Below are 12,432 nucleotides of genomic sequence, written 5' to 3' on the forward strand. Positions count from 1 at the left end.
AGGGAGTAGCAGCATTTGCAGGCAAGATTTGAATTTTAGTGCCCAGTGTACGTCATCAGCACGCAGCCCTCGGATCCCCTGGGGGTTCTGCAGAGTGGAGCTTCACCAACATCAGCTTGTTAATGCTGAAGTTTTCTAGCACAGGCAGCACCACGGCATCTGCCTTTCCCTCCACGCGCGTGAAGCCTGTTGGTTTAGGGTTTGCTGCTTTTGTCTGAAGCCAGGGGGAACTGGAAGGAAGATTTTCTGTTTGGCTGTGTAAAACATCCTTGTATACACTGCAGTTTCTTTGAAAGCCTGCCACTGTTGCTGTAGCAGCAATCTAGCCCTGCCAGGGCTGACAATAACAGGAGTGCTGGCGGGAAGACCCGCTTCCAGTCTTTCCCTGCTCCACCATCGCAGATAGGCTGAGGGTGGCTGGCACACGGAGGGAACAGTGCTCTGCAGTTGGTGTCCTCTGTCAGGACAGCATGGCAAGGCTCTGGTGACAGACCCGCGTCTGACAGCTGTGTGGAAATCCATGGGCAGCATTGGGCAATTAGGAAGAATGTGCTAATTAGTCTTTACGTATTTGAGGTTGCATGCTAAATTTTATTGAGTCCTTTGTTTAATTGTATTGAGATATACTCAAAAATATGAAATAAAATCAATGTTTTAGTAAGCGTACCTGGTGGATTTGGCACTGGGGTAAGGCAGATAGGACGGGGAGTCTTGTGAGTTATGATCTTACTCCAACTCAGCTTCAACTCTTGCAAAAATAGGAGTGATTAGACCAGTAACTTTAAAATATTTTAGGGTGTCCGTTCTCCTCCTGCCCAGCCTCACTACCTATGGGCTGCTTCTTGCTCTCTGGCTTTTGCCATGCAGTTATGTCACAGGATATCTCAAATGTCACAGAATCGTAGGATGGTTTGGGTGGGAAGGGTCCTTAAAGCTCATCCAGGTCCACCCCCTGCCATGGCAGAGACTTCTTCTGCTGCCCCAAGCCCTGTCCAGCCCGGCCATGGCCACTTCCAGGGGTCCAGAGACAGCCTCAGCTGCTCTGGGCACCCTGTGCCAGGGCCTGCCCAGCCTCACAGGGAGGGATTTCTTCCCAATATCCCATCCAAATCTCTATCTCTGTGCTTCAGTGGGACTTGGTAGTGCTGTGTTAACACTTGGTCTCAGTGCTCTTAAAGATCTCTCCCAACCTTAGTGATTCTGTGATTCTTTGAACAGTTGCTGTATTTTATCTATTCTGTGTATGCTCAAGCAGGGTCCTTCCTTTTTGCTCTGTGTGAAACCTAAATCTGTTTTCAGGACTTGTTTTCCCTACTGCCAAGCTTGTGATGTTAAATCAGTGAAGTTGCAAAGGTGTTAGGAAGTGCAGGACTATGATAGTCTGTAAAATGTCCTAAATCCTCTTTTGACAAATACAGTACAAAAGCTGATTTACTTTTTGTTGTGTGTCCTTTCCGTCTTCCAAATCTTTTTTCTCGTAACTTTATATTATAAAAATCTCCGCTGTCCCTTAAGCAGAGCTGCCATGGCCTGCAGTTATCATGGGTGATTCTCATTTCTGCAAGTGAGAGTTTGGATCACCTAAGGAGTACGCAGAAAAACCAACCAAAGAAAAAGGAGAAAGCCCAAACCTCAACAGCAACAAACCCTCGGCAGTGAAGTAGGAAGTGCTTTAGTGGTCACTGATCTGTCTGGGCTGTGGCTGTCTCAGTCTGTTTCTCTTCTGGTTCATGCACTGAGCTTTGTCTCTCTCCTAGTTTCCTTTCTCAGACTCTCAGAGCTTCCTCTGTTGAGCTTCTTAGTGAATCCTTGTTATCCTTCTTTGGCTTCCATCCACGCTGTCCCCGTGCCGGGTGCCCCTTGCCAGGGTGCCTCATGCCAGGTGCCCTGTGCCCGAGGTGCCCGGATGCCCCGTGTTCGGGGTGCCCTGTGCCGGGGTGCCCTGTGCCAGGTCTCTGTGCTGGGTGCCCCGTGTTTGGGGTGCCCTGTGCCAGGTCTCTGTGCTGGGTGCCCCGTGTTTGGGGTGCCCTGTGCCAGGTCTCTGTGCTGGGTGCCCCGTGTTGGGGTGCCCCTTGCCAGGTCTCTGTGCCGGGGTGCCCCGTGCCAGCTGTGTTACCGGCATTGCCATTTCAATGCCTCCGATGGCCCGTGGGCTGGGCACAGATTCCCTGCCATTCCCTGCCATTCCCTGTCAGAGGTTATGAGTGTGCTGTCTCAAAGCTGGAGTTTTGTCTGCTCACTCAAATCCCGGAGGGCACTGAAGCACTGGGTTTCACTGCAGGAGTTACTCCAGTGGGTCCTGAGGTCGCTTCTCCCTGTTCAGCCTTGAGGAAGGGAGAGCAGCCCTACTGTGAGATGTGAACTCTCTCTAGTGGGGTGGCCCAAGTCTTCTGAAATGTATCCTGAATTCTCTTGTGGTACTGGGAGGAAATTCTTCCCTGTGAGGAAGGCGAGGCCCTGGCACAGGTTGCCCAGAGGATCCCTGGCAGTGTCCAAGGCCAGGTTGGTGAGGGCTTGGAGCTGTCTGGGGTAGCAGAAGGTGTCCCTGCCCGTGGCTGGGGGTTTAATGAGATGGGCATTAAGGTGTCTTCCCACTCGAGCCATTCCAGGATTCTGTGATTCTCTGAATTCTGTGTTGTAATAACCAAACTTACTCAGCCAATGCTGTTCGTGGGGTCTGCAGGAAAACCTGTTTATCTTGGGGTGAGGAGCCAGAGGGTTCCTCAGCTGGCTATTACAGGCTCTTCTTGATGGGCAAAGTAATCTGCTTCAAGGTCTTCCCACACTCTTTTGTGTACAGAAAAATCCCTGAGGGCCATGGTATACGAATGACTTTTAACAAAGTGAAGCTTTGATTAGATTTTGGCTATTTAGAGCTCCCTCATTTCTTCATCATTCTCTAAAAACTGTCTGTGAACTGTGGTGGAATCAGTGGCCTCCAATAAGCTCAACCACTCAGCTGTGGTAGTTATGGACACTGAAATTCTGAGTAGAACTGAACTTCAGGATAAACAGATAAACTAACCACAAGGTCTTCTGGCAGAGGCCTGGACTTTTTAGGCCTAGAGTAGATTCTGGTTTTAGCATCCCTTACCCACAAGAGTTTCTGAAATATGTTAAGTCACACATACTGTTTCATTAAAATGCAGCGGCCTTTGGAGTGAGGAGTGGCAATCTGACATTTGCAGCCTTGGTAATACAGGTTTAGCCCAAAACTGTGTCTTAGATTAGCATCACAGGACCTTTATCTGTGTGCAGGTGCTCTGAAACTGAATTTGCATCGCGAGTGGGGGTGAGGTGGAATATGAATACTGTTATTTTTCCTCTATAGTTTCTTTAATTTGCTGAGTACGAGTGCTCACTTCACTTCATTGACCTCCCCCATGTAGCAGAGGCTACTTGCTACTTCATGATTTCTAATTGTTTTTTAATCTCAGTTCCATATAAACAACTCTCTTGGCCTGTTTGCTTGCTTGTTTTTTTGATCAGCTTAGTGAACATCATTAGAAGAGATTTCTGCTCCGATGCTGCCAGCTGATTAGAGGAGGACACCAAGGTTTTGTCTAATCTCTGGTGTGACTGTCATGTGCTGCAGCAAGGAAATGGCTTTGGAAGAAGCAGCCAAATCTGTGCGGGTATTAAACCATGTTGAGGAGAGGAGTATCAGTGGGGATCAAATGGGCAGCCATTCAGTGCAGGGAGCTTATTAAAGACAAGGATTAACTTGGCTGCTGTTCATGAGGTCATGGAAGTGGTAAGGGATTTCCAGGATGTACCTTTCCTTAAGGGCAAAAAATGTCAGCAGCAAGTGGAAAATGCCCCATGTCTGCTGCTAGTGCTGATAATTCGGGTGGTTCTCCTCCCATGTACATTGATCTTGCTCTCCACGTGATTTCCGTGGAGCAGGAAACCTGTCATTACCTGTTAGTCCAGGGGTGGGGATGGAAGGGATGCTGCTGGAGGAGCCCCTGGCATTGCAGGGGTGAAGTCCCAGGAGCAGGTCTCCGTGGTGGGACAGACACAGGTGAGCTGGGGGAGAGCTGGGGCTGGGTTCCAGCAGCCTCCTCAAGGCTGGGCCTGGGAGCAGCCTGCAGGAGTGGTGATGGAGTTGGAGCTGCAGCCAGGGCCCTCTGCGTTAGTTATGGCCTCACCTGCCTGCAGGCCAGAGCAAACTTCTCTGTCAGGTTTGTGGCTTGGCTTCCAGCTGGGGCAGTTCCAGGTAGCATGGCTTAGCTTTTGATATGGAGTAGCAAAGTTTAGGGGTATCTTTTCTGTATGTAAAGAAAATTCTGTAATGTTTAAAGTGTTTGGAGGTCCTGGCAAAGTGAGGATGTCTGCATTGCTCGTGAATGAGCTGCTGTTGTTTTAAATATTGGAATTGGGTATTCTCTGCTCTTTTCCTTGCCTCTCTGCTCCCAGCATCACCAGGTGCTGAGTTACAGGTAGCACAATTTGGTCACCCAGCCAGAGGGATCTCAATTTAATTTGTGTCACAGAGAGGTTCTGTAACACCCTGAGCCAGTACTAGCACAGCCCAGATAACAGGGCACTAAATTTCTAGAAATCACAGTTTTTATTCCGTGCAGCTGAAGTCTCTGTGTAGGTGCAGCCAGAAAGTCATGGAGGATTCATGGCCCAGGAGAAGGGAATACCTCCTCTTTGGGAAAAGCAGGGCTTTGTATGGGACACGGCCAAGCTCCTCACAGAATGCTGGAGTTGTCTCAGCATTCCCACACAGGAAGCAGTAGTGCTGTGTTCTCTGTGCTCCTGTAAGCTTAATTGCTCTGTTCCTAAGAATAAAGTTGAAATGCGATCACAGCATGCTGGTGAGTGAGGAGGAATGTGATGCTGCAGGTCACTGGGTGTGCCGTGGTTCTGAAAGGTGCCTTGGTGAGGATGAGGATGGGTCAGGAGTTCCAGAGGTGTTTGCTGCTGCTGGGGGTGGCCGAGCACTCAGACTTTGCTGTAGGCCCGGGTTGGTAACTCAGCCTGGTTAGGCTGTGTGCAAAATCCACAATCATTCCTAGAAAAGGAGTGTGTGTGCACTGAGGGGAAATGAGTAAAACAGGAGGTGAAGGACCTTGCAGAATTTGGTTTGCCATCACGAACCACCGGCCTTTTGCACTCCTACTGCAGCATCACCACATCAGTTTCACAGGCTGTTTTTTGTGCCTTCTCAGCATTATATTTCCTGAATCTTTCCGAGGCCTCTCCTCTCCCCTTTGAAGACAGAGATCCTGTCACCAGCTGCTGGGACTGATCCAGGTCCGTGTTGACTCAGGGATGTATTTTGTGTGGACTGGTGGTCATGTGTCCAGCCCTGCCACAGACACCTTTTGTGCAGTTGTTTTAACTTGAAATGACCCAATTCCAGAGAATCCTGGAATGGTTTAGGTTGAAAGAGACCTTAAAGCCCATCCAGTTCCACCCCCTGGCATGGCAGGGACACCTTCCACCATCCCAGGCTGCTCCAAGCCCTGTCCAGCCTGGCCTTGGGCACTGCCAGGGATGCAGGGGACAGCCACAGCTGCTCTGGGCACCTGTGCCAGGGCCTGCCCACCCTCACAGGGAACAATTCCTTCCTAAATGTCTTGATTATTTTTTACTAATATATAACTTCTGAATGTTGTGTGCAGGTTCAAGTAGCACACAACGAAATCTCTTTCCCGATTCCAGGTGCTGTGTTGTTGGATCCTGGTCCCCTGTTTGGTGTGGTTCTGGTCCATAGAACCATGTGAAATAGAATTTTCTGGACTGTCAGTACAACTGGCAGGAAGATCAAAGTTCCAAGCAGCTGATCTCAGATGAGAGATTATAAGGGCAGGATAATCGGATAAAGGGCAGTTGAAGAAATTTGACACTTAAAATACTTTTTGTAAATCTGCCTGTCCCTGTGTGTCCTTGGTTTTGGGAGGAGAATTTGTGAAGCTGGGCTTGTCTAGGCGAGATATTTTGAGGCAAGATAAGAGATTTGGAAGTTTACTGTAGATAATGTCTAATAACTGATTAACAGGTGAGGATTTGTGTCAGGAAATGAGTGTGTGGGACTTCTGGCTGTTCACTAGTGTTTGGTTATCTGGTTTGTGTGTTATCTTGTTTATATTTCATAATAACTCTAATCCTGGAACACATGTTCCTTGCTTCCTGTAGGGAGAGAGAAAATGTGTTTAAATGTTGGGTATAAATGGAGCTACTTCCAGGAAAAAACCCTAGAAACTTGGGATCAACCAGTGTATTCATCAGAGGAATTGAAATCAGCAATAAATTACAGGACACTTAGTGCTATCAGACAGCTTGAACTTCTCACTGATTCAGTGCTGGCTGCTGGAAGCAGGAATTCTGTCTACACATTTTTTTCTCGCTAATTATGTAGAAATACGTAATGATGCTGAAATGCTATTTTTGCCTCCAAATGTAATACTGCGTTTCTGCAGCAGCCTTTCCCTTTAGTGGGTGTTTTCTGTATGAATCAATGTAAAATTCTAGCAGCAAGTTTAATGTTCTCAGTATTGGTGAGTGCACACAGGCGTAAAACGTGGTGATGGAGAGGGGCTGAGCAGCAGCTTCAGCTCTTGGGACAGGGTGAGGCACGGGGGGAGCTGGATCCTCTGGGGAAGAATTAGTTTCCTTGCAACAACTCTCATGTTTCTGGAATTTGTCAGTTTTTGCTTTCATGCTATTTATAGTTCAGTGTATATAAACATTGGCCTGTGTTTAGGTGAAAACACAAAGTTTCATTTGAAGTCTGATGTGTGTGGAGTAGGTTTGTGGCAGCAAGAGGTCTTAAAGGTACCCAGGCCCTTGGGATTCCTCTGGAAGGTGTTGAACTGCATTCAGTAAAGATGTGTTTTAGACTGTGAAGCTGCATCTGATGCAAGAAAAGCCAGGAGAGTTGTTTTTCTTCTGAAAGCTTGGATTTGACCATCACCTTCTGCCATGAGTTCACAGATTCACAGAATGGTTTGGAAGGGGTTGGAAGGTACCGCTTGTTCTCACTTTTGCTCCTGTTGTTCTACAAGGAGCAGCTCAGAGATGAGTGCAGCAGTTTGTACAAGCCCTTGTAAATGAGCACCAGCCTTTACTCCAGCTGGCACTGGCACTTCTACCTGTAGCAGGACAGGAGAGTCACAGGTAGACGTTCAGGGCTGCTGCTACTGAAAATGTTCAGTGAGGGGCTCCAAAATGAGGCATTGCAGCAGTGTGTGTCTGCAGGTAACTATAGAACGTTTTATATTTCATGTGTAAGTTCATTATATACACACACTTCCATTTCTTTCTCCTCAAATCCTCTGAGAGGAGTGAATTGTCATCATCATCTGTCATGACTCATAATATATTCAGAGTTGACTACAAAAGCTCCTTTCCAAACCCCAAGTTCTTGGGTAATTGAGAGCTTGTCTCTTTGGGCTGGTTCTTGGGGATTTTTTTTGTTTAAGAAATTTATTTTTGACTCCAGTATGGTGAAGGTTCTGTGAAGCCTTTTGCTGTAGAGGTGTGCTTACATCCAAGACTCCCACAGGATAATTTTTTCTCAGGGAGCACATGATTTTTGCAGTAATCCACAAGCAGCACAATTCTAATCTTTGTGAATAATTCCAACAATATGATAAAGAGGGAGGGAAGGAAAAGCCAGCGTTAGAATTGAAGCACATTCTCAAAGATCACAAGACCATTAAGAGCAAATCTTTAATTTCATGCTTCATTGATAAAGACCAAGTTACTGAAAATGTGGTCTAAAATACGACACCCAGCCTCTGTGCTGAAAGCCCTGGTGAGCACACCTAAGGCTGCAGGTGTACAGCAGGCTGGAATTGGCTTGAGAGCTGTAAATGGGTGAGGATGGAGCAAGCCCTGAGGAGGGAGCCTTAGGAGGTCTCCTGGGTAACACACAAGGATGAAGAGAGATCAAACCCCCGGGATTGATACAGCACAGGGAAGTCATGGAGCTGGTGGAGCAAGCCCTGAGGAGGTCGTTGATCCAAGGGCTGGATCCCCGTGGCTCTGGAGCCAGGCTGGGACAGCTGGGGGTGTTCCCCTGGAGAAGAGAAGGCTCAGGGGAGATCTTAGAGCCCCTTCCAGGACCTGAAGGGGCTCCAGGAGAGCTGCAGAGGGACTGGGGACAAGGGATGGAGGGACAGGACACAGGGAATGGCTCCCACTGCCAGAGATCAGGGCTGGATGGGATATTGGGAAGGAATTCTTGCCCCTGGGGGGTTGGGAGGTCCTAGCACAGGCGCCCAGAGAAGCTGTGGCTGCCCCTGGATCCCTGGAAGAGCCCAAGGCCAGGTTGGTGAGGGCTTGGAGCAACCTGGGATAGCAGAAGGGGTCTCTGCCATGGCAGAGGTGGAATGGGATGAGCTTTAAGGTCCCTCCCACCCAAATCCAGTCTGTGATTCTAAGACTCCATAGGATGTTGTTAGGGTGATGGTGCTAAAATAGGCTTTTTTTCCTTAGGAAGTCAGTTGCACAGTTGGAATTCTGAAAACAGGTTTGTCTCAGATTCTCACATGATGTGCTGCCCTCAGCCCTTCGTTCTGGATGAGAACAGTTTCTCTGGAAGTTCATGAATTATTTCTTTGTTTGAACAAGTTTGTGTCCTTTGTTTCGGTCTTCAGAATGTGCATCTTAATGTTTGTTTGTTTTCTGAAGTAACTTTCTTCCATGCTGTTATTTCCAAGCACTTACTGTGACTTTTCCCAGGGATTCTGAAAGGGTTGGGTTATAGTTCATATCTTTTAGGCAAAAACATTATTTCTTTCCTTGTGTAGGACACGGATGACATTTTGATCAAGTTCTTTTTGTTCCACAGAATCTGTCTATGACCTTCTCCCAAAGGAGCTGCAGTTACCACCTTCCAGAGAAACATCCATAGCATCCATGAGCCAAACAAGCGGTGGTGAGGCCGGTTCGCCGCCTCCAGCTGTAGTTGCTGCTGGTAAGGACTCTCCTTTATCCTGGTGTTTTCTTAAGGTTTGTGACGTTCTGGCCAACATGAACAGTGCTGGCAAAGTTCTGAGTGTAGAAAAGAGCTTGTGGAGAAGGAACAGAGTTCATTCTAGGAGAATGTAGGTGGTGTAGTTCAGCTGGGTGATCAAAAGCGTCAGGTGTTTCATGTTAAGGTTGCTGTGTTTCATACATGCATCTCCATAAGCAGTAAATTAGCTGTTCCTCTATTCTGTTATGCCACACAGGCAATTAACTCCTAGAATGCACTCTGTCTTCCAAGGGAATAAATCCCTGTTTGGAACTAAGGCGGAATGCTGACTGACTGTAAACCAGTGGATTCTAGTTAGGATAAAAATGGAATGGGAGATGACATTTTGGGCCATGAAGCTTTTACCAAAATGTGAGGAGGAAGAAAAGGTCAAGTTTTCCATTGGCGCCTGAGGAAGTGTAGTATTTAAACTCCTTTCACACACGTCTCTCGTGTGGTGTGGTAAAAGGTCCTCAAATACATGAGGATATAATGTATATCAGCTGGAACTCTAAATGACCAGTGTAGTTATTTTTCTAATTGACAACATATAAAAAAGAGGCATGACCTTTTAATCTGCATCCTTTTCTTATTCCCAGCCATGTTCTAGACTTTAAGACTATCACTGATCTTCATTAAACATAAAAAAGTGAGGATCTAAGGGCACAGCTTTGATTTGGGAGATTAGCCTCACTGCTGGCTTTCACCTGGGATTCTTGTCAGTAACTTGTATATATTAGTACACATCTGTGCAATAGGGAAAAAAGATCATTTTGCCCATTATAGATGTGTCTCCCTTCACTGGAGAAGGGTTTTTTTTCATAATTTGATCCCTGTGTTTTTTACAAGGTCATGTTCCACTTTCCTAATTGGCGTTAAATTTTTTGCTTGAGAAAAGAAAATGGCTATAGGGTGAGGATTCAGATAGCTGCATTATTCCTGTTTCTCTCTCTCCAAGTTCAAATACATTAAATGTTTGTATGAGAACGTTTCCCAGATTTGCATGGTCCTGGAATCCTGATCAGAACCTGAAGTGGTTGTAGGTTTGTCAGAGAAACTTTACAGCACTGCTCACCATTCATGTTTTGCCAGACCTCTCCTGAGAACCTGTGGATTTAACTGTGCACAGTGGAACTCGGTCATTGAAACAATTTGATGCTTTTATTATGTCAAAAGGATTTGATGTTTTTATATCACTTACTAAAAAAAAAGAATTTGAGCATCTGTTTCTAAAGTCAAGGTGCTTAAAGATGGGTTTGGTTCATAGACAGCAGCAACCAAATCTTGTAGAAACTCGTATCCTCAAAACAGCTGAGCAAAACCAGCCCACAATCCCTGTTACACTCTAAATCCACAGACAGGCCTGAACTGCTAATTAATTCTGTACCTAACAGAAAAGACTTTAAATTGAATGGAACTAAAAGTCTGTTGCCTCCAGGTATTTGGCATCTGCCAACAGCCAGTCCAGATCCTTTAAAAAACCCCAGACGCATTCATTAGGTGTGTTCGGGTTAAACTGCAGCACGAGTTTCTGGAATGAAAAACTTTAAAAATTAATGTTGGGGCTTCTTGTTAAAACTGAAAGAAGACCTGATCATTCACCTGTCAACACTCTTCAATGTCAGAGACCACAGAGGGTCACAAAGACTGAGCTCATAGCAAGTTGAGAGCTGGGGTTGTTCAGCATGGAGAAGAGAAGGGTCTAGGGTGACCTTAGAGCTCTTCCAGTGCCCAGAGGGGCTCCAGGAGACCTGGAGAGGGTCTTGGGACAAGGGCCTGGAGTGACAGTTGTTAAAAATTCTGTTTAAACTGTTTAAACCCAACAAGACAAAACCCCAGAGGAGCAAAGACCCGTTTTGTTTCCATTGCTGGCTTGAACGTGGCACATTCTGTGTCCTTTCTGTGGCTGTACCCCCTTGGTAGAGAAAAGGGTGGTTTACTATTCTCTTTAATTGTTGTGGGATTTCTGCAGCATCTTTGAGAAGTTGCCACCACACTTTCAGTCTGTCACCGTGCCTTGAGTAACGAGAGGTATGGCTGGGGTAGGAAAATTATCCTGGGCTTAGTGCAAGCCAGGTGCTTATACAGGGAACCAAACATACATTTTACACTTACACTTCAAAAGATTAAGATTGACTGTCACTTGCATACATCAAATGTTTAATAGCAAACTGTAGGCAGATTTTTGGGGAGCTGATGCTGTACAGGAGCAGGGTAAGGAGGAAGAACTGTCAACCTCTTGTTCTGTATCTGAAATTTTTCCCTTGTTTTGTGAAAGTCTTAAGCCTCCTTTTTTAGGAATGAGAGGGACATGATAGTTCAGTCTACATAAGGCTGTATGTAATGTCATTTACTCTTGTTTTTAAAAGGAAGGGCTAATTTGAACAGCTAGCCACAGCATGTAGAATTCCCCTACAGATCTGATTACTCTGGATAATGAGAGGATTCCACGACAGTGATTGATCCAAAGTGTTCAGGGCTTTTTCCTCCTCCTCTAGTAGTTTACCGCCTGTTCTCTGCTTCCTGAAATGCAAAGTAAGGCAATATCTAGCTGAAATTCAGCTTACTTAAGGCTTTTTTTGTCACCTTGCTGTGGGGTTTTGTCCCACATAAATCATATTGTAGGTTGGAAATACTGCTGCAGTTAACTCCTGGTTTTTTTGGAGGAGCAGGATAGGCTGGTTTTAGCAGTGATGACCTCACAGTGACAGACTTCTAGTTCTTCTTCCATTTGGAAATTTATTTTATGACTTACAGAACAGTTGTAAGAGTATGAAAATGGAATGTTGCTGATTGGATTTTCATGAATTTGTTAATAAATGTATATCTCCTATTCATTAACCCAGACATAAGAGACATTACCCACTCTGAATATCAGACAAGTGTGATTTCATAGAACTCTGGGATTTTCAGCTGCTGTCTCAAGCTTCTAATTCTGTAGTTCTTCTGGGAAACAGAAGGGAGGGAACAGATCTGTTTTTACCCCTGGAAACCGTTCTCTGTGCTCGCTACTTGAATCCCAGTGTCTTTGTTCAGGGGACAGGAAAAGGAGGATTTTGCCTGGTGCAGCACCATAAACACATTAAATATGAATCATCTCCAGACTCTGGAAATGCATGAGGGTGTCATGCTGAGAAATGTCATTGTGTGCTCTGCCTGGAGATGTTACATGAAATAAATGAGCTGAAGCTTCCGCAGTGCTCCCGCACGGTGTTGGTGAGCTCCGGTTGCGAGGAGCCGTGCTCGAGTCTCTCCTCAGTTGGTTCTAAAAACCTGAACAAATTTTTGGTGTTGATCAAGGCACCTTGAACCTTAAAATGCTTAAAATTCACTCTGCCAGTTTAAGTCCTTTCTCAAAGGTGTCTTTCCAGCTTGCTGGTAGCACATGGTTCTTGTCTTTGGGGGATGATCAGGAGTATTTTCAACCTTATTCTTTAAATGAGTGTTGCTTTTTCATC

The 12,432-nt window shown here is 46.0% G+C and overlaps 1 protein-coding gene across 5 annotated transcripts in view; it reads left to right on the forward strand.

The window, feature by feature from the left end:
* Positions 1–12,432, forward strand: part of NFAT5 (nuclear factor of activated T cells 5) — a 54,788-nt gene that overhangs the window by 9,289 nt on the left and 33,067 nt on the right. For 2 of the 5 annotated variants that reach the window (XM_038147772.1, XM_038147770.1), the window contains exon 2: positions 8,810–8,935. In XM_038147772.1, the coding sequence (XP_038003700.1) occupies positions 8,810–8,935 (126 nt within the window). Of the gene's footprint in view, positions 1–8,803; positions 8,936–12,432 lie in introns of those variants that run through there. The other 3 variants (XM_038147773.1, XM_038147774.1, XM_038147775.1) reach the window with 2 other exon arrangements.

The sequence above is a fragment of the Motacilla alba genome, chromosome 11 (assembly GCF_015832195.1).
Source record: "Motacilla alba alba isolate MOTALB_02 chromosome 11, Motacilla_alba_V1.0_pri, whole genome shotgun sequence".
Taxonomy (NCBI): Eukaryota; Metazoa; Chordata; class Aves; order Passeriformes; family Motacillidae; genus Motacilla; species Motacilla alba.